Source organism: Micropterus salmoides, unplaced genomic scaffold (genome assembly GCF_014851395.1).
Source record: "Micropterus salmoides isolate LMB-PRFRI ecotype aquatic unplaced genomic scaffold, ASM1485139v1 Ms_hic_scaffold_14, whole genome shotgun sequence".
NCBI classification, from domain to species: Eukaryota; Metazoa; Chordata; class Actinopteri; order Centrarchiformes; family Centrarchidae; genus Micropterus; species Micropterus salmoides.
The window spans coordinates 25,222,821-25,246,241 of NW_024040485.1; the positions used below are offsets into that span (position 1 = coordinate 25,222,821).

The 23,421-nt window shown below is 40.7% G+C and overlaps 1 protein-coding gene across 2 annotated transcripts in view; it reads left to right on the forward strand.

Moving 5' to 3' along the window:
• Nucleotides 1-23,421, forward strand: part of LOC119902511 — a 151,252-nt gene that overhangs the window by 53,535 nt on the left and 74,296 nt on the right. For both annotated transcript variants that reach the window (XM_038718741.1, XM_038718743.1), the window contains exon 3: nucleotides 21,090-21,384. In XM_038718741.1, the coding sequence (XP_038574669.1) occupies nucleotides 21,090-21,384 (295 nt within the window). The remainder of the gene's footprint in view (nucleotides 1-21,089; nucleotides 21,385-23,421) is intronic.

Below are 23,421 nucleotides of genomic sequence, written 5' to 3' on the forward strand. Positions count from 1 at the left end.
GAGATCAATGTAGACACACTGCCTTGTTTTTCCCCTATCAGGGACCTGATTGTGCTTTAATGGAGAAAGATTTGATGGAGAGTGTGAAGAAATTGACTATACAGGCCAGAACAACTCCACCTGCCAGATCCAACACCTAATTCAGGCCCAATCAGCTGCAAACACAGTTGACTGTGACTCACAACGTGCGTGCATCTTAGTCAGCTACACCGTGTTCGCGCACACACTCAGACACACAAACCATGTACATCTAAAGGTGTGATTCTGTATTTAATTGTGGGCGCTCTCTCAAAATCTGCCCTATAACTCTGATTCATGCTGTTTTTTTTCATGTGATCTCAAACAGTTTGGTCTGGATAAATCTCTACTAAAGCTGGAAACAAGAGCCAAGTCTCTAATCTGCGATGTCAATGGGAGACAAAGGCTCTGCAGCTAAACTGATAATGGATTAGGGGCTAACTTTGTGGACACAGTGACAGCACCAGGTGTAATTTTGCATGGATATTCATATTCATCCCTTTCTCTGATTTCAAATTCAAACAGCTCACTTAGTATTAAATCTAAAAGAAGCAGTCGATGAGTTCCCAGCTGTCAATTCACTGTTGTTGGAGTGGCCCTTGAAATGTCTTAATACTGTCAAAGATCTGAGTTTTTGTTTACTGTGGTATCTTGTTGTTGGAGAGTTCAGGTTCACAAGAGTTGCCAAAAAGGGCAAGAAACATTCTGAGTAGTGAATTGTCTGACTCAATTTTCTGCTCTCTATCAACTCTCTCTCTCTCTCACACATACACATACACAAACACATACATGCACATATTCACTCCCGCGCGCACACAGACTCGCAGACGATACTGTGTTACTATATTTTCTCACGCTGGAGTGTCTCTGCCCCATGATAATTGTGAATTTAATTGATGCTGTCACATGGTCTGTAATGGGGTTTCAAGTGATTGCAGAGGCAGTGTGAAAGAAACACAGATTTTTCTTCAGGAGAAAAGGCGCCTCAGCAGAGCTGGGATTAAGAAAAAAACACCACTTTCTGATTAGCTTTTCTTCCATCCTCACACTCCTCTTGAAATGCAAACTCCCTAACACCTCGTGTGGGGAGAAAACGTGACACATAGTAGTTTCTTCCTCTCTGTGAGGAAATTCCAACGTCTCCATCTTGCCCTGTTTCACCTTTATAACAACTTAAGCGTGTGAGCTACCTTGCAAGTTGGCGAACATGCATATGTAATTCACCAGTGCAACAGGAAATGGACGTAGGCTATTATCATCATTAGCATATCATCAGCATGAACATACATAATTCATAGTTAGTGAAATATGCCTGTATTACACAATTAACAGCATTGTCTTTGCCACATATGACACTCAGACTACAGAACAGTATGAATACAAAACATGTAGACATCAATGTGAATCAGTAATTAAATACTTCCAGATTCTGACACACCACACCAATTCCCAGAGTAGCTTTCTTATTATGTTGAATCATTCATTAACATTCACTGCATTAAGTTGCTCTGCAAAATGAAGTTAAAAGATTCCTCCAGCCCGAGGACATCTAGAGATATATAAATAACACGGTTATTGACCGTTCTGTTATTGATAACTCCTGTTTCTCAGTTCGGCGCCTCTGGGCGCAATGTGCGTGCACATGATGTTTCAAAAGCGCTCGAAGTCGGCAGTGTGATGCAAGGACGAGAAGGAGGCTGTCACAGGAAGTTAAGTGCAGGTGTTTAACTGTGTACTTATGCGTACACATTATGTTTTTTTCTGCCGTTCACTCTAGCAAAACCCTTTCGTCATTAGCCACAAGCCAATGATAGAATGTTAACTAAGCTTCTATTTTACTTTATGCTTCTACTTTTCTACATTTCAGTGGGGAATATTATATCCTTTGTTTCCCATGTATTTCTCTGCTGTTGTTATAATTTTACAGATTTGACATAAAAGGCATGTGTTTGATCAACAAAAAGGATGTGACACATTGTTGTAGATTAAACTACCTTATGTAAAATGTAGTTAAATTAGCTCCACTCTTCAGCATTGAGCTGCTGCTTACATGTGGATGCATCTGTAATATTATAATACTATATATATGATAATACTCTGAAAGGGTAATTCTGCATATTGAGTACTTTTATTTTTGATACTTTAAAGTAGCATTATTATAATTATTATTAAATGAAGTTAATGGTTGTATAATTTCTTCTCTGGATTTGGACAGACATTCCTGAAGGTCCCTGATGTCATTTTCTCCCCAACTTATGAAAGTAAAATTTAAATTGCTGGAGTACCCCTTTGACATTATAAACCTTAAACATTTTCATAATATCAAATTAAATTGTGGATACTACTTTTGGCAGGCATTTCTTCTGCTTTAGTTAATAAATGTAATTACACTCATTAGTTTCCTCTATATATATTAGTTTGTATTGTCACTGCTGTTGAGTCCGCCATTCCCGCACTAGATTCAAGTGGCGGGAACAACTCATGCACATACTGGACGAACTTTGCTCATTGCATGCAATTTCTGCCCGTATTTGTCAGGTTATGCTGTAATCTGAGGGGAAGAGTAGGTCACAGGCATTTTTAAGAGCAAACATGGTTGTGTTAGGACAACGTATAAAGATCACAAGCTGCATAAGCTCCCCTCTTTCTGTTTCTCTCTCCTCTCCTCTTCTTTCTTTCTGAGTAGCTGCTCAAAACTAGTTCCTGCCTGCCGTTATCGATAAATGTTTCATTTCGAATGGAACTATGGGATTTGTAATAAGACTTTTCTAGCGTTACCACAAGTAACCACATGTGTCACCAAATTAACCAAAACTGAAATATCATACCACATGTTGCAGATAATAATACTGTTGTACTGTTACTTAATAAAAATCTTGAATGCAGAGTTACTTGTGACAGAGTTCTCATGTGCCACTGTGGCAGGTTCTTTTTGTTCTTCTTTTTTTTTTTTTTTTTAATCTGCTACTTCTAAAATCTATGTATAACACTCTGTCTGTGGTACCTGACAGTAGAAATATGGAATATATCATGTAACCTTAATCCATGACTACTCTTGACTTAAGACTTACTTTAAAAAAAATAATATTTATTAATATAAGAAAAATCAGGTCTGTCATGGTGGCAAATGACCTGAAATTTTTACCTGCCACAGCCAACATTTACCCTGTATTTGGCAGGGGACAGGTGCTAATTTCGTCCCCTGTTCACACTTACTTAAGTCAAAGATGTGAATACTTCTTCCACTGCTTAAGCACATGCTTAAATTCCTCCCTTGACCTGAATGGAGGATGACATAAACCCACAATTTGGAAAATGCACAAACACATGTAGATTCTAAATACGTATTTGTTACAAAAATTTGAAAAAAACAGATTTTTTTAATATACACTAAACACAGAAACAGCTTGTAAGTCCTGCTTCAAAGTCATAAATAACACTACTCAGATAAAAGGGTCCTTTATGAAACTGAGGGAAGCAGAGAAACAGGGAGTCACAGAAAAAGACTATAAAAATAAGAAGAGTGTGTGATGGTGCCAATAGGAGGGCCAACACCAACTGTAAACACACACACCTCCTGACAAGGAACTCATCAATAATGATAAAAAACCATCTCCTTGCAAACAGCTCTGTGTTTCGTGTGCTTCTACTCTTATTCTCCCTGTAGAAATCATTTAGCCTACGGGTCCGAGCACAGCAGGGGTGAGACAGCAATTATAGAGTGACTACAGTGTTAGAGGAAGGGAGGAGAGGGGGTGATAACAAGACAGAGGAGGGTGAGATTACCATACAGGACGAAGAAGGGATGATGCTTATGAACGGGGGTAAAACCATGGAGAGAAAAAAAAGGAAAGGGGATGTAAGGGGACTGTAAGGGCAGCGTTAATGGCATGCAGATATACAGAGCAGACGGAAAGAAAAGTGAGAGGGGTGGAAAGTGAGGAAAGGTTAATGGCTTACAATTGGCGGAGGGGAGGAATGTGTGAGACAGTTTAAGGAAAAAGAGAGGAGGGGAAGGAGTGAGAGATCACACACGTTTCTAAAGCTGACCTCGCAGCCCGTTGAGGCCTGAAGCGAGCCGAAGAAAGACAGACCAGAGAAAAAAAGAGAAGGTTATGAAAAGAGGCAGCCGGGAATCCAGGGCATCAGCGTGGGGACGGGCAGGGTTTACACAGAGGAAAATACATGAGAGTAGGGGAGAGAGAGAGAGCGAGAGAATGGAGAAAGCAGTTAAATACCATTTTATTGCAAGCCCCTGTGGAGGCCACATTCAAATGTGTCTCTGTGCTGAGTGGGAGCAGGATCACATAGAGAAAATAATAGATGGGATGACTGAGGGAACAAGGCTAGGAGGGGAGAAGAAGAGGAAGAAAAGAGGAGAAACTGTGGAGTCTATTAAAGATGGAATTCAAAAGGGAACACAGCCTGCCTTTCTCGCCTTTACTTCCAATCTCGCCTCTTTCTTTATAGCCCGTGTTTCATCTCAGGATAATGTCGAACAAATCAGCAAAGCAGAGCATCTGAATTTAAAACACGGTTCCTCCCGGATGTGAGAATGGCAGTATTTTATCTCTGAGAGTATATGGACCGCTTAGAATACATCTGCACCATTTTCAACTTCATATAAAAATGCATTTGGAGATAACCCTCGAAATGTGGGTTAGTATGTGGGTAACCTCAACAACCTCAGTTAATGTAATAACATAAAATAATGCACAAATTGGAGTTAGAGCTGGTTTATCTCCTGAGGTTAACCCTTCAAGGTTAGCCGTGTCAGTGTTGAGAAATACTGTGTGTGTTTAGGCTGTGTGCAGTAATGTGACGTAGGGAAGATGTAAAGTGAAGAGGCTGTGCCGGAGTTGAATTCATGATTATGCATAGCCCAGTGTGAGCTCTGTGACCGTGACCTTGAGCTAATATTTATGCGTCGGCCTGGCCCGTGCACTCCACTTCTCCCCATGGCCCTGAAGGAGCCCGTGAGTCAGGGAGCAGAGGGCAGGGGCGAGGGATGAGGGCAGAGGAGAGCAAGAGGAGGCTAAAGAAGTAGAGAAGTCACATGACAGAAAGAGAGAGAGAGAGAGGGGAATGAAGGCAAAAGCTGTACAGAGTTAATGCATTACATGGAAGATGGCAACCTGAGTGGAACAAATTATTGCAGCTGATAAGAGGATCTTGTCAGTTAATCATCACCGTTGACGTCTGATTTGAACATAGCCTTGCTTAAAAAAACAAACAAAAATAAACTACCAGCTACCAGTAGGAGAGACAATATTCATATGTTGATAGGAACTTGCTGTTGCTAAAGTTAAGTGAGCATTGACTAGTTGCCTGTTTTTTGTTTTTAACCAATCTTAGCATCAGAATTACCCAAATTATCAACACATTACCAATATCAAAGTATTAAATCAAAATATGAATGTTTTCTTTAATCAGTGTGGAGTACTCCCATGTTAACATTAATGCTGTGGTAAATTAGGTTGTTGGGGAAGCTTTGAGCTTTTCTTGGACTAGATTCCAACACTAAAGGCAGCGAAGTTAGTCATCTAAATATGGTAACAAATCTAGTTTTAGAGCACACATTTTTACTTTTTACCACATGGTCGTGCTCCTAAAGTCACATAACATGCCACATATTAGTTTTTTAAATCTTGTCGCTTTTGTTAAATCTAATCAATTGGAACTACTTGTCTTTGGCACATTCATGAAATTTGCACACACAGTGTAGAGAATAATTTATGATAATATAATAATACTAATTACAGGATAGTACAGATACAGACATGCAGCTAAACGAAGATAACCAGCTACTGAAATATAATCAAATTTCAGTTTGATTAAATTCCAATTCAACTGAACCAACCAATCATGTTTCCATCTAATTGTCAAGCGAATTTTAAGCAAGCGCCCAGATTTTCCTGCATATTAAACACTGTTGTGTTTACAAACGTGTTGCAGCCAATAGGGTAACACCTGTGACAGGCCCACCAAACTGGAGAAAACGTAACTCAAAACCCGTTGCGGAACATTGCACGTTTCAAGGAAACTTGTTGTTCAATCTGAAACCGGTGCAAAATGTTTTGAGATTGAACTCCTCCCAGGCTACGGCAAGCATAGTTATGCCAGAAGTTGATGTTACACATGGCTGTAATAAATAAGAAGTATGGGTTACATTCCAAGAACAAAACCATGCAGTCACAAGGACCTGAGGCCCATTGATCAGAGAAAAATGGAGAGGTCCTCAGGAATGTGTTTCAAGCGGGCAAGCTGCTACCAGCCTTATCTCCGGCAAGACGGCGACAGTGGAAACAGCTGATCAGTCGTTAGCTACGTGTTTGCTGCATCAGAACTTCCGCAAAAGCATTGCCATCTTCCATGTAATGCATTAACTCTTTTTCAACAAAGGCAAAAACCACCTCAAGTGAGCGTAAAAAACTTTTTTCCTACGTTTTTTTTTCAAATTTTTTTTCTTTCCTTTTCTAATGCGATACTTCAAAATGCACATAAAAACAACGTTGATGGAAACCCGGGTTGTGAGAAAAAGTTGAGATTCAAAGCTTGTTTCTGGCAAAGTTAAAAAGGTTAAATATAAAAATAGTGTTTGCGTTAATTGGATTTGTTAAGGAGAACAAATACTACAGTTATGTTTCTGGGCACCTGGCAAATGTAAATCCAACATTCACTCTCTTTTAGCTAGTTTTTGGTCTCCTGAGCAAAATATCAGGCTCTTTATCTGCTAAATGCTCAACTATGTTCACCAGCTAGTCTGCATGTCTGCTGTTTGGTGCTAGACAGATAGCACACAGTGAGGTTATGAGTGATCTTTAGTTGAATACAGCTGCCTGCCGAGCATGAAAACAAGGTTGATGAAAAAAATGAGAGTGAACCAAACAGTGCTGGCTTTAAAACAAAATAATTAGCAGAAAGCTGAAATACACAGTAAAACTAATTTAATGCATTATTAATATAAAAAGTGGATTACAGCGGCTCTAGTTTCTCTAGGATTGTAATAATAATTTCAATATTTAAATACTTTTCTTTGAACACTTATTCATTATGAAAACTGGGCATCTCTCCATGGAAGACAGGGAAGAGGCTCAGCCACAGAAGAGAGGATGTGCATGGTGAGGTCAGAAGAAGAGAGCAGGGTCAGACTGGGATGATCAGGAGGCCAGGTGAGAGCAGAGTATATGGGTGATAGGTTGAACCTGACGGGAGCGGGCCTCAGAGGTGAAGAAGTAGGAGGAGGAAGATCGTGGGGAATCTTCTCGCTGACAGATGCAGACACACAGTTTAATATTTTAATACATCCTGAGAGGCATGCCAGCACAAACACATAGATAATTCAACTACACTGACACAGTATTAATAAAGCACACAGTATATACAGTACACTCCATACATCTTATTATATAATATTAAATTATGCTTTCTAAACACTATATTACAAAATGTAATTACAGTAAAATACCAATTATATTCTTTATTTATTTGTAAGTAACTGTTTGTGTACCATGGTTTACATGTCGCACACAACCTGTTTGTGCCAAAAAAAAATCAATAGTATTCCCCTTTTCACAAAACTCCATACTAATAACAAAGTAATAAAAAAACATTATAAACAGTGCTGGAAAATTCCATTTCATTATTGCACACAGACACAGACTTTTGGTTCCCGATGGTAAAAGCCATTCCTCTTGGCCATGGCACGAGGTGGCATATATGTGGGCGATTTGCCCTTTAAATATACAGCAGTGAGTTAAGCCTCCAGTGGCCTTTTCCAAGCTCGTCTCCCTCAGCTAAAAATATGATGTGAAGTATACACCACCAGAGTGGAGCACTGAAGCAATAAAACAAACAATCACTCGACGAGCCACCACACATGCACACACACACACACACACACACACACACACACACTCCATCACATCAGCTGATTATGATAATCAAAAGTGGAATTTGCATACTCTGAGGCTAAAAGCACAGTTTTGTACTGAATTATGTATTGCGGAGGAAGGGAACAGTGGCGAGATGCATTGAACAGCTTATGGTGCTAAAGGAAAAGTCTAATAATGATGAATAATGAATGTTCTGTTAGGAAGTGCATGAGTGGGAGGAAGTGTGTGTGAGCGTGACAGAGAAAGATTTAGCAGTCTGTGTGTGTGAGGTGTGTGTTGGAGTGGAGGCCACACAGTGTTCCCTCCAGAGACAAACTGAATTAGATCAAACGAGAACAGGGCAACATGTCCACACCACAACTGAATTAAAGAGGCAATCGACGCCAACCAAACTTCAATACTGAATCAGTGGTGAATCAATGCTTAACAATTAACTGCTGCTCCTCATGACGTATTTAAACCATGTCTCGCTGTAAGACAAACAGACAGGGAGCGATACGAGACTGTTTTCAATATTGTCTGACATTTTACTGTGAGTGCAGAACAAAAAGGAATTTCCCCCCCACACTTGCTGTGGGAATGGGTTTGATTGAAAGTTCAGACGGAATTTAAAACTTGTCACAGTACAAAGGTCTGTCTTCTCAAGTCACAGGCTCTGGTTGGTTTCTGCTTCTGTTCCTGTGGGGGGGTTTATGTTTGAGTGCCTCTGCATAATTGGAAGATGTTTTTGTTGTGTCTGTCCACATTGATTAGAAAGGAGAGGCAAGCAGTTGTATGCATGCAAGTTTGCATGCATGTGGATGCATGTATGTGTTACACCTGTGATAAATGTTATTTTCATACTGTTTATGGTTGTGGATACGGTTATGCTTTATGTGGTTATAATGGTTTGTTTCAGCCTAATAGGGAATGTTGTCACCTCATAACAGTTCTTATTGTCCTTACTGGAACTGTGGTGAAATAATTACATTTGAAGGTTAATTATTACTTGAATCTTATTCTCATAGTTCGGGTATAATTAGGGGTCCAAGCCAAGAGGAGGCTGGGGGCCACGTGTGCGAAGCAGTGTGGATCCCGGTGCCAGCGGTGCTGGAAATCCTGTTGAAATTAGTCAGATTTTAATTTTTTTATTTTTTTAACTTGTTATTCCATCAGTAAAAGATAAACTGCAGCCTAAACCATAAATGTCATTTAATGAGGTGATATTATGCTTTTTGGATTTTTCCCTCTCCATTATTGAGTTACATACCTTTTTTGTGCATGTAATAGGTTTACAAAATGAAAAAGCCCAAAGTCCAGCCCAAAGGGAGTTTCCATCTCCCACAGAAAACTCTGCTCTGAACTGCTTGAAAACAGCTTGTTTGTGGTCCAGCTGCTTCCTTTTCATTCTTGTGATGTCACAGGGATGAAAGTTAAATGCGCCTCATATAATGCTCGCCAAGCGTCTAGTCCGACACGCCCAAGTTGTTGCTGTGATGTAGAGACAGAGCTCAGTTAAAACTTTATGGATGAAAGATACATTTATTACAAATTAATAACTCACCACTCTGAAACTCTTGCTCCAGTCTATGTTGCCAAGCTGGTCGGCAACATGTACAGCTGACACGAAGCCATATTTACTGGCTTCGTACAACATACAAGATGTATCACTCCATAGCTAAAACGAAGCCTTCAACACACAGGATGAAAAGAGGAGCTGCAGCAATGTGCAGTTTGACAAAAAAATATGGTGTAAAATACGGTGAAAATTAAACCATGTAAACCTGTTCTGGTACAAACACTAAATAAGATTTTGAACCTGAAAATGAGCATAATACCACCTGTTTAAGTGAAATTCACATGGTTGGTCTCAGACGCAAAGGAGAGCAACACCAGCAGATGACCATATAACCAAGGTAAATGTCTGTTTTGGCCTGTTACCCCACATAGTATGTCGCATATTCACAAACCTTATATCCACGCCTTTCCTGAATTGAGCTGCAGCTTGTCATATAGGCCACTTTTTAAAAACTTCTCCTAGATGTGAGTCCGATCTACACAAAAATTTGTGACAGCACAAAATCACAATATGTTTTACATGCTTTCCACTAATGTTAGTAGGATAAAGAATAGAGAATAGGATTAAAGCACACTCTGTGTCAGTTTTGTGGGTTCCAAAACAAAGCAGAGGTCCCTCTGTGACTCAAGCCTTTCCTATGTTTACTGTCTGTCGATCTGATTCTCACATGTTTTTTCTTTAAATTATTTAATTGTCAGCATATCCAATAATTAATGAGTAATTAATGGATATTTACTTAGGTTTAAGCTAAGCTTTCCTTTTCAAGGATTCCTATTTTCTCCCAAACTAGTACTGAATAACATGAATCTTTCCAAGAAATCTTTTTCAACTTTTAATTATTAATGAATTTATAAATGAAGTGCCTCTTATAACACACTTTTAATGTGTGATTTGGTGGGTATCTAAAACATATTTTGTTCCATTTACATATTCAGGTTAAAATGGAGGTTAAGTTGAGATATTAGTAGGACAGTTGTTTTTTCGAGAAAGATTATTAATAATGATGGGGAGGGTAATTTTTAAAAGGTTCAGCCTCTTTCCCAATACTAATCATTTTCATACAGCCGCCTACCTGTTAAATATGTATTGTACTGATCCAGTTAGTCTCACTCTCGAATTTGAGAGGCTCCACATGAGCCTACCATACCTGTGTCCACACACTTGTGTGTGTTTATACTGTATATGTGTGTTATATCTTGCTCTCCTGAGGCCCAGATGGGGATCCATTGCTCTCCAGATGGGAGAGAAAGCGAAGATATCTGATGATGGCAGAGCTGATCACAGCCAGCCCAGACAGTTGTTGACTTTAATTATTAGTCGCTGTGTAGATGTTGGCCTCAGCTTTGTGCTGTGCTCTGTTAACCTCAATCTCCCCCCCCCCCGCACACACACACTTCCTGGCCTGCTCTCAACAGTCTCTTCTCTCCAGGTCAGGCGCCGCCGGCAATCACAGGCACACATACAAAGGTAGAAACACTATCTCACTCTCACACACACACACACACACACACACACACACACACACACATTCTTAGTCATGCCTTGGCTCCTTGTCCACTCTGTGCAATGACTGTGCCAAGTGGAGGTTCACCCAGGGCAGAAGGAGACTCAGAGTCATTACACCTCTTTCTTTAAAGTCTCTGTGGCCAACACACACACACATGCACACTCACCTGGAAAGACCTTGTTAAAATGGTCATGTATAGTATAAGACACACACACACACACACACACACACACACACACACACACACACACACACACACACACACACACACACACACACACACACACACAAACACTTACACATACCCTCAAGCAAAACGAATGATATCTCGGTGGCAGGTAGGCTGGCCACAAGGCACAGTTCCATTTCAAACAGGCTCTCTGAACTCATATGGGCCTTGTCCCAAATTAATTTTGCTGCCATTTTCCCTGATCGGCCTTTTTCTTCAGACATCTCTCTGAATTGGTGGGCCTGCTCTAAATCGATTGGCTGACCCTCTCCCCTCTGCCCTGTTTGACACTCCCTGGCTGATATGAAAGAGCTGGCTCAGTCCCAGCCCCTGGCGATACCTCCACCCAGCCTTGTTGTGGAGTTTGACTGGCCAGCGGTTGTCCTGCAGGCCTCCGGTTCTTTTGAAGTTGCCACACACAAGATGAATAGCTTCCCCTCCTCCACGGGCTTGCAGAGGAGATTGGGGCATATTCTCACACCTGCCTGTTTGCCCTTGCAAACTTTCCCTGATGTGTTCTGAGAATTGAACCCTGCCGCCAATCGCGGGGCTCTGCGGTGCCCTGCACTGCTGCTGTACGCCTATTGGCATTTCATGTGTGCTGTCAACCGATTCACAGTTTGTAATTTTTCCTGCTACCTCGCCTCCCTTTCAGCCTCATACAAGCACAGCAGCCACACAAATTTGTGGGGGAAAACATCCACATTCATTAGGCTAATGCACAGCTGTGGAAAAAAACACATTTTCTTGGTGTTTTCTTGATTTATTGTGCGGCAGAAATGTGAAATTGTGTATATGGGGTATTAGTTATTTAAGTGATTTAGAGGTTGGCAGAGTACTTTTCCTCCTCGCTTCATGATTTATGGTTATTGCAAAAATGTGAAATTGAGTATATGAGTATAAGCATATTACCTTATGATAATATAAGTAATTGAAGAGATTTAAGAGTCTGGGGAGGCTGGGTGTTGCATACACAACTGGCGCCAGGGAAAATGGAAATGGCAGCTTATCAGGCTGAAATCACTCTCCAAGCAGAGGTGACACATTAGTAAATTTGGCTTTTGTGGCCAGTGGCTTCATATTGTTTGCCTCTTGATATATTTGATGGCATATCAGGGGGATATGAAATGCAGGAGTTATGAGATGTCATATTAGTTAAGCGGATGTGAAATATGGTGATAGCCAGTTACAATATTGTTTGGATATATTTGCTTTCTGACAGGTGGCTAAAAGATATTCCAAAGCTGTGCCACCTCTGTAGCCATACTATATCTATAGCCATTATTTCTGGTTAAGTGCGTATTCCTTATTATTCTTTCCCACTAATCTTGGAGGAACAGATAGGGGTGAGAGGTCAGCCTTAAATGGATTTCCTTAGGCTCTCTTGCTGCAGAATGACTCTGAGCAGTGCTTTCAATCAGGGCTGCCACCACTCACCATGGCAATGATGGCCGGGGCTTCATTAAGAAGCTCGTTAAGTTCCCTCATTAAGCTGCAGGGCCGTTAAGACTTTGATTGTTAATGGCTCTTCGTTAAGAGGAACCAGGCTCCCATGGTGGTCCTGACCAGCTGGGTGTTTTAGCCAATTGGCCCCAGTCGGCCGCCACAGAAGATGGAGGATGAGAGCAAGCCTAAGCCTAAAAAGCGTAGGTCAGTCAAAACACATTTCGATGAACTTGTTTGTAATGAAGTTTGTTTGAAATTTGTTGTAGTAACAAAACCTGTAAACCTGCACAGGTGCACTGGTGATGAGCCAAAGCAAATGGTTGGACCTCAGAAACAGTTTACAATGCTATATGTCAACATATTACAATAACAAAAACTGACCAAAGATCGTGTAGCAGGCCAATGCTCTAATATAAGAGAAGCTTTCATGCTGGTAGCCAATACACTCTGGATATTGGCCTATTGTCAGCCATTTATGTCTAGATTTTTCTATGGATAGTGATGGGTGACTGTCATGAGAATTCACGAGGCCAGGTCTTAATAGTGCCACACAATACATAACTACAGCAGCTAACAAGAGATTGTATAATATGTTGACATTTGCTGCCAGAAAAAATAAATTATTGCAGTGGATCTCTGATGCCAGCCTCAGCCTCAGGGCTGGCATAGAGTTATAGTCCAACTGATTCTGTTGGAGTATCTCATGGGTATCCTCCACTCCAGGTCGGATTAGTTTCTCAGGGTTTGGGGGCCCCACCTGAAGTCTCTGGAGCATGGCCTGGCAAAGTCTGTGTTGAGCGGGTGTGGGGTTTTTTTTGTGTGTTTCTTTTGTATTGTCTGTTCTTTTTCTCTGTGAATTTTACTTATTTATGTTTTTGCTTTAGTCATTGTTGATTTTCTCTGTGAATTTGAGTTATGTTTTTGGTCAGTTATATTTTGTTAAAGTATATTAATGTTTGTGTGTTTGTTTCTGTTAAAAATCAATAACAAAGAAGGTAGCAAAAAATAGTGCCATTCAGATAAAGTCTTGCCAAAATTCTGCTAGTTGTTGTGTGGGCTCAAAACAAAAGCAAAATGAGGTTTACTTCAAAACAAGCCAATGATCACAACATATTGAATAGGCAGATAAGTCAAATCAGGCAGCAACAAATATCTGGAGTGCAATGGCAAAAGTTATATTCACAATCTGGCAGATGATGGTATTATAAGTCAGGTGTAGGTAAATATAGGGAGTGGTTGATTATGAGGGGCAGGTGTACAGACAGGTGCGGATCACAGGACTGAAGAAGGTAGACAGAGTTGGAGACAGCTGCTGCACAGGATAATTATGGCAGGGTCTGGATTGTACATTTCACAGTAGGAAACGCACAGGTGTAAATAATACAATTAATGACTTGCTTTGGTTTCTGAAGGAGTCTCTAACGCAGTGTCAATCAGTGTCCTCACACATGCTGTCACTCTATCACCCTCAATATCTTCATCGTGTGGCTTCAGAAGTTTCGCAAACACAATGGCTGAGAAACAACTACCAGCAATGAAAGAACTGCCGATCCCTGAAACAGCATATCCTACAAAACACATGTGTGAACACATCCTGGTTCCACACTAAACTTTGGGCTCATTACGTTTGATGTCATGACGCCCGTATTGGCAAGTGGTACAGAGGCATGTTGACAAACAGTGGGGAATAACTTTTGAGGGGGGGACTAGCCTGTCATCCCGATGTTAGATGTTGTCGCAGCTGTCACTGAAGCCTGGGGCGCTCTGCCCCTGAGCTGCGAGGCACTGGAAGGGCCCCTTTGAGAAGACGAGTCACAGCTCTCGCTGTGGAGAGCCCTACGCGGGATGAGGTTTTGAAGGGAACCGACTCCTTGTGGGTTTGGTGGGTCTTAGTGGAGTGAAACAAGCTGCAGAGAGAGACACATTGAAGGTTTTTGCATTTTATGTTCAATTGTGACAGACAGACAGCTGCTTCAAATAGAATAGAGCCACTGTTACACCTTTTCTCAGCGTTGGGGAGTAACGGATTACATGTAACGGTGTTACGTAATCATGATACAAAAATAAAGTAACTGTATTCCGTTACAGACTCTGTGCGGACTGATTCCAGCTCCCAGTGAGTGAACACGGCAGCGAGAACCGGGACCGAGTGCATCCTCCGAGACAGAGGCCAGTTTGACCACTGGGAATACAGTACGAAGATAGTTTTCTTGCCGGTTTGGCTCTTGTCACCCCAGGGCTAAGTCAACTAATGAGGCTGTGTTCGGTCCTGTTCATCTTAGAAGATACTTTATTGCCACCTACACATACATGTTGCGAAATTTATTCTCTGCATTTAACCCATCCATCAAGGGAGCAGTGGGCAGCCGCTGTGCAGTGCCCGGGAACCAACTCCAGATGTATATCATTGTCTAGTCAATGGCAGTGACTAGAGAACCTAACATGTTTTTGATGGTGGGGGAAAGGAAACCCACGCAGACACGGGGAGAACATGCAAACACACAGAAAGGCCGTGACGACCGAGGTTTGAACCCACGACCTTCTTGCTGTGAGGCCACAGTGCAATCCACTGGATCGCCCATATTGTGTTCTCTGGGAGGCTGCTGAACGCAGTTTCGTTGCCCGCTCACCCTGTGACGCTCCTCGCAATCATTTCCCGCTGGGTCCCCCCTCCCCTGGCCTGAAAACCTCCAGTGCTTGAGTAAAGGTGTGAACCTAAACACACTCCAGTGCTCCAAGTTCACAGTACGGGCAGAGTAAGCTAATTTTACCAGTAGCTGCAGGCTAACTGACTTGCTTCAGCAACAACGTCAGAGAGAAACGTGAAATTATTTCCTTAAAAAATTATCCAGTTTCAGCAAAATCAGCGAATAAAGCTGTGCTTTTGTACTAGTGGTGTGTATCTTCACTGGTCTCACGATTTGATTTGATTTGATAACGATTATAAGGTCAACGATTCGATTCGATGTCTTGATGCATCACAATGCATCACCTCAAGGGTGGGAATTTCTAGGCACCTCATTACGATTATTAGTGCCACAATGTGATTGTAAAACACATAGGATAAAGATGTGTTTTTATAACTTTCTAATATTTGTAACAATCCAAAGAAGTAGGTGGTAATGAAATGCAGATTAGCTAACATTGCGTAGCATTATTACAGTGTTATTACTGACCGCTGCTGCTATTTTTTTCTGCTGGTGCTGCTGTTATTAGTATAGAGTCAGATGGGGGTTGGACTACGCACTTTACAATGTTCCAGCCAAACCACGTTCACTCCACCTTAATATATCTGTTTCTTTTGTTGTCACGTCTAGTGTAGTGTCATGTTTGTGCCTTGTCTTGTAAGTTATTATTATTGTAATCTTAATGAGCACCATGGGCCTTGACAAACAGCATTTTGTTCATTGTATACTTGATATGTGGATGAACAAACAAACTTGAACCAGCAGCCAAAAAACGTCCTGCTCAGCTTCCAGACTGCAGTCTGAAGAGGAGATGTTAGCTAGCGCTAACCCTATTTTGTACAGTAAGTGCCTGGTCCCAGAAATACTATTTTTCAGCAGTGTCATAAAAATTAAATGTAAATGCTCCGTATAGCGCCTTTCTAGTCTTTTCGACCACTCAAAGCGCTTTTACACTACATCTGCATTCACACACTGAGCCTAAGTGCTCAAACAGAAACTAACATTCACACACATTCATACACTGGCGGAACAGCCGCCACTAAGTTCGGGGTTCAGTATCTTGCCCAAGGACACTTGGACCAGTGTCCAGGGCGCCAGGGAGCCAGGGATTGAACCACTGACCTTCCGATTAACGGCCAACCTACTCTACCTCCTGAGCCACAGCTTTTCAATGGACACTAAATTTATACAAGCCCCCCAGTGCAGGACAATTCATCAACATTTTAAAATCATTTTCCAGGAAATAACACACTAAAATGTCAACAAGAATACTTACAAAAAAGGCTTTCTGTCATTGATGGGCCAGATCCTGCCATATGATGTATAGGCCCAGTGCAAATCATTTCATATAAAAACATTTAAGCATCGATTTTTGATTTCATGGGAATGGGATATTTTATAATTGTATATTTCTCTAAAAATACACTGAGCAGACAACACATCTTTGATACTCTCTTGTCTTTATTTGCGTATTTGGCATTGAAGTAATCCAAAAGTAACAGTAAAGTAATCAGGTTACATAACTTTTGTTTTGTGGTACTTGGATTGCATTACTGATTAAATTTTTTAACAAGTAGATAGTAATTGTACCGGATTACATTTTTAAAGTAATCCTCCCAAACCTACCTTTGCTTTTCCTACTAAGTCAAATGTCTGCTGGGAAAAATATTGACAAAGAGTTTTTGAACTGGACAAGTCAGTATTGACACAGGTTATGTGATAACACATTAAAATGATTCACTGCTCAAAATATGTCTTTTGAGAATCTTCACACTGAACAAAATATCCAAATGTCAATAGAAATTGTCCAAAGCGCCTCTGCATCATTTCCATGTCCATCTATCCTGTATGATCAGTATGTTTTACCAAAATGGTTAAATACACAGCTTCCATAGCAAAGGTCATGCTCTATGGTCTGGAAAAGTAGTACTTTCGTAAGTGCGCGCGCGAACACACACACACACACACACACACACACACACACACACACATAAATTAGTGTAGCCTATTTATCTGTTATTTGGTTAAAGGGGAAATATGTAGTTGTCAGCGGCCACTAGCAGTGTGGTTTTAAGATTGCAACCGGGCATGTGCTCCTATGGTTAAGCTTGAACTCATGAGCGAGCATAACCCAAAACACAGCCACTTTCATACAGAGATCCCGCAATAAATGCAGATGCACCAGCATGCAGGTGTAACACCAAAATCTGTGACATATGAGATTCTGTGACTACACCAAAACAACGATGTTTTCCTAACCATAACCAAGTATTTTGGTGCCTAAACCCAACCAAACTGCAACCGCTTCACATCGTCAACAAAGCCTCTGGCTTTCTGTGACCTAAATGGGTCACAGAATCTGATAGGTCACACATTTTGGTGTCACACCGGCTGCGGCTTTTCACACAGACATGTTCAGGCTCACGGGAAAAAAGGCAGTGTGACAGCGGCTATAAACAGACAGGGAGACAGCTTCACACAACATGCTGGAAACTCAGGTAAACTCCCACTGCAACGTTACAGCAATATTTTTATCATCTTGAGGTTGAACCATGTTAATCCATGCTGGTCACATGATAAAGTTACATTTACTGCATTTACTCAAGGTGCTACATCAGCTTCAGCTCGCCTCTCTGCTTTCCAGTAATGTTACTATTTGTGTATCTTTCACCAGAGCAATGTGAACACACCTAAATGTATGTAACGGTTTGTGAGCTGGACTGAATAATATAAATGAGATTGTTGCCGCACAACTGTAACGTTACAGTTGCACTGTAACGTTAGTGAATGAGTCTTCCTCTGTTTTGTTGTCCTGCGCTGTTGCAGTCTTGTATATTATGTGGATCACGTTACAGCGAATGAGAGGTGGAGAAGCTGTGTAACTGAGTATTGGTAAAACGACAATAAATCAAACTTGAACGTTACAAAGCAAACAGCGACAGTTCCGAGCTAATGTAACGTTAGCTGACTGCACTGCCTTGCATCACTATAGGCTAGTATAACTAAATGTGGAGCGGTATAACACCGCTCCACATTTGCTTTGTACCGTTACATCCTTTCTTGCAGGCTAAATCAACACTTTGACATAATACCGGTGGCACACAGGATAGTAATATGGGTCACGTTAGTTGGTAAAGTAATGTGAAATGCAATACAACTTTGCGCTGGCTAACGCTAGCAACTGCTCGGCCAGCTAATGTCCGTAACTCATGCAAAATGCCTATTCAAGTCATATTCAAAGTAAATTGAATGTAGTTGTTGAACCATTTGGAGTATATGCATGGTTTTGGGCTTCTCTGAAAGATAACACCCTGTGTCTAAGAGTGTCTAACCCAAAAGTCAGAATGATTGTAAGTGCTACTGGAATTGATTAATATCAATTTAAACACTAAAATGAATATATTTTTCATTTCCGCTTGAAAATGCTCGCTAACAAATGCATGCAGACAACTATAGCTGGGACTAGCTGGAAAACACTGTAGGGCCACAGCATAAAACCTTACATAATCCAAGTTTAAATTTCATACCAATACCATGAAAAATGACTATTTTACACAGGTTTTTATGTCTAAAGTGTATGTCTTAGCGTATTTTTCCAAAAACAGCACCGCCCCTTGGCGGAAGGTGGCTGCTACTGCATTTCTCCGTTGGAATGTTAAGAGGTTGCGACTGTGGCGTAGGAGGTAGAGCAGGTTGCCCGTTAATTGGAAGGTCGATGCCGATGTACTGTAAAAGCGCTTTGAGTGGTCGAAAAGACTAGAAAGGCGCCATACAAATACAGAGCATTTACATTTAACTCCAGCCTTTCTGATATTGACTATTTTCGCTTGACATCATCTGAATCTCGTTTGGTCTGATGGGCTTCAGCACATAAAACTTAATTGTTGTTTTTATCCTCACGTGGAGTTTATGTTGTAGTCTGAGTTGTGTGGGAGCCTCTTGTTTTGTGGCGTCAGTGGACTGCATTTCGTTTCAAATTTCGTTATCTATGCTGCTATCGCTGTAGTCGGAGAGAAACTCGGGAACATGCTGAGGGCTACATTACTTCACATTACTAGCAGAATCGTTGCTGTTCCAAGCAACAGAGAAAACAGGCGTGTGCTTCATTTTCTTAGTGGGGCTACAGGCCATTGACAAAAAGGCAGTAAAAATTTGATTTCATTGAAAAACTACATGTTTTTTGTGAACCTTATGATTCATTTTCCCTCATGACTTGAGCACCATGAATCTGAGCTGACCACAGTCTCTGTTATGACGTTGCAAACTGCAATGTGTTTATATTTACAGTAAAAGGTTTTAGGTGAACCCCGCGACCCTGTACGTAGGATAAGCGTTTGACGATGGATGGATGGATGGTTTTGGGTGAAGTATCACTTTAACACATGATCACTTTAGTTATGGTCACAACAGTTCCTGGGATGGATATAGTGAACAGCAGTCTATCTCTAGATTCTAGAAGTGCATACTGCTCCCACTGAACATCCTCTATATTGTCTAGAGTGCTTTAAGATTTTGAAATTTGAGTTGTTTAAATAAGGGGATCTTTTGAAGGTGAAGTGTTAACTTTTGAGTTCATGCCAAATTGTTCACACAGTTTTGCCTTCAACTTTCAGAGTGTCTGAACTTATGATTGCTTTCTTAGCTATAAACAACCTTGTCAACATCCGTACTTATCGTTTACCCCCCGGAACGCTGGCGCATCCATGCTATTTCCCCCCTTGAAAAATGGCGATCCTCAAAGTAAATGAATATTTCGATTCACAGTATCCATTCTCATTTCATTTTGCAAATATGCTTAGCTGTTGCCACGCAACAATGCTTTCCTGAGCTAAACCCCAGTCCCCTCCCCAGCCGGCTCTTCGTTCTTCTCTCCATCTAAAGTCACAGTGTCACACTTTTTTGCGACAGGGGGCTAATTTGGCACTCTTTTTTTGTCACAGTTGCTATTCAATCCACGTAGGTGTGGGTAATGAGATTGAATCTTGATGTGCTGGGCGCATCCTGCTGGTGTGTCTCTTTCATCGGGGACGGAGGACAGTGTGGAGCCTTCCCTGATATTACCTCTCCCTGCATGACAGGACGCTGGTCGCTCTGCTGCTCTGCCATCCCGCCAGGCGCTGATCCAATAAAGCTCAACATAGGGCTGTGATCGATACAGCTTGTCCCACTGCCATGCACTCCCCCACTCTCTCTCATACCTCACCTATTAGTTAGGGAATAATTGATTGGCCTACTGTTCATTATTTCTTTGATTTGGTGCTTTCATTAAATAGACAGGGCACTGCATGTGCATAGACTAGTAAGCTTTTGCCATCCACAGCTGCTGAGAAATGAAAAGAGGCTTTAAGAGTGAGCAGGAGAGTATGTGTTCTGGATATCATTGAGATTAAGGAGATCCTGGTACCTACCTGCTCATACTGCAGGAATAGAGAGATGAGAAACAGTACAATGGGAGGGAAGTGTGTGTGAGAGAGGGAGGTATTGTGCATATTTCTTTTGTCTGATTATATCCTGGAGGCATGCAGATGATAATCTGCTTGTTTTGTCTTCACTGCCTGTTTCGAAAAAACAAACTCTACTTTACTCTTGCCTTTTTTCCCCCCACCCTTTTTGTTCCTTTCTGTCCTTACCTCTCACATACTTCCACTTTCTGTTTCCCCCTTTTTCTTGTTTCTTCCTTGTTTCAAATTGGTCTCTTTCATCATTTCCCTACCTCTCTTTACCCCTCTTCCCATCATCTCTCACCTAGCTCCACACCGACATGGACCGAAATGATGGACGCACTAAGTATGTCCTGCGAGGCGAGGGGGCGGGCTCTGTCTTTGTGATAGACGAGAAGACAGGTAACATCCACGTCACCAAGCCACTGGACCGTGAGGAGAAGGACGAGTATCGTCTAGTCGCCACGGCCACCGACAGACAGACTGACCGTGCCCTGGAGCCCTCATCCCAGTTTATAATCCGGGTGCAGGACATCAATGACAACCCGCCTATCTTTGACGAAGGCCCCTACAGCGCCATCGTGCCTGAGATGGCAAATATAGGTACTGGAAGTAGGGTGGGCTGTGGGAGTGTGGGGCTAGATTTGATTGAGGGCCACATGAATAAATAAAGTAAAACATATAAATTACCCAATAAATAGTAAAATTATATAATAAAGTATAGTTTGTGAAACCTAAACACTTTTATAAATAAATATTATATTACTATTTATTTCTCTCTAGATTTTTTAGCTTTAATTTTAGTTTTAGAAGTTCTGTTTTTATTTCATTATGGCATTTTCTTAGCAGCCTTTTAGAAGGCTAACCAACTGTTAACAAAGTTTAGCCAGGTAGCTCTTGTAGCTAGAGCAACAAAATGCTAAAATGAATCTGAATCAACTAACTAGAGCCCGCCGCTCTAATTAAATAGGGCACAGTACAGTATAGTACAGTATAATACTACCTCCTTTTATTTAGCATAACAAGGCTACACATGGTACCTAATGAACAGCTGACTAGCTTGGTTAGATTGTGAACAGCAATGTATTACTCAGCCATAAAGTGAAGAGCCAGTGTTAGCAGAAGCAGCTAGCAGGTAAATTTAATGATACCCTCTGCAGCGTTGTGATTCTAAAGATTCTAAAGACACACAACTCTGTGAAGAGCAAAAACATGTCCAAGCCAAGTCTCAAGTCTTCGGAGTTTGACTCCAGTTCAAGTCTCTCTTTGGGATAATAAATGTTACTGTGCATCAGGTTAGAAATAGCCACTGTGCAACATGATTATTTCTAAGGAATGAACTTTGCATTGCATGTTGATTGATTAATCTTTATTTGAGCTATTTCTGTTAATACAATTATTTTACATAATTATTATATATTTTTTATCTACATGAAGGTATCAATAAGATCACTTTAAATATCACATTTGTTGTCTAGCCTACTATTGTTGTCTGTATCTGTTGTTATCTTAAGATGGACATGTAGCCAACCAAACTACTTCTTTTGATATGAAGGGTGCTGCATATGATTTGCCTTCTCCAATAGCGCCCAGTACAATATGATTAATCCTAAAGCATCTAAGAACATAATCTTTACATTGTAAAGGATTACTGTGGCAATAACGTGGGAGCAGCCCATTGTTGAATTAAGTAGGGTAAGCCTATATAATAGAGGAACATCTGTGCACCACGTGTTTACTAAACAAATAACAACTAGTAACGTACTGAGTGAAAGCAAATATCACTTTCACCGGCGACATTCTATTTAATAAATTCACCATCTGGCCTCACTATATAACAAATAACAACCAGTGTGAATTAGAAAAAAGAAATAGGCTAATTTCCATCAAAAGAAACCCATTCTTTGTGCAATAAGAGGATTCTGTTAATATATCAAAATCAATCCTCTAATCATTTGTCTTAAAAGTCATAGTGTGCAGCTGGATTTGAGTTCCATTAGTTCCAAAAGTAAATTACTGGCCCAAGAAATTAATAAAAGTGTATGAAAACACTTTTAAAAAGGTATGTGAAAAGTTACCATTCCTAAAAAACAAACAAAAAAAACACTACTTTTTACCTCATTGCATTACTTGTAACAAGTTACTACCCACCCCTGGGGCACCATATAAAGCATTAATTTCACACTTAATTTGGAAATGGTAGACAAAAAAATATAGTGCACTAAATAATAAATGGGTAGTTATTTTGGACACATCCAAATTGTTGTTGCCAAATGGATCTAGCTAGCTTGCCAGCAGGTTGTGGGCACATGTGAGTGGCTGAAAGGCGAGAGGGTACGCTGGTGACTCTGTCTTGCAAAGCAGTGTTATGAAATAATAACAGAATTTTAAAGAAATGGTTTGTGTAAATAATATTTGTAAGTCCAATAAAACTCTGTTAATTTGAAAACATTCTATAACAATGAAATGATTTGTATTAAGTTTTTAAATAATTTATTGGTTTATAATATATTGTTATTTAGCATTGTTTATTACATCACAGTATTTCATTTTTACGCTTTATATAGTTTTCTACAGGAATTAATTCTTGTACATGATCTAGTTTTATGATCTAGAAGGAAAGCTGCTCAAAGCTGTCCC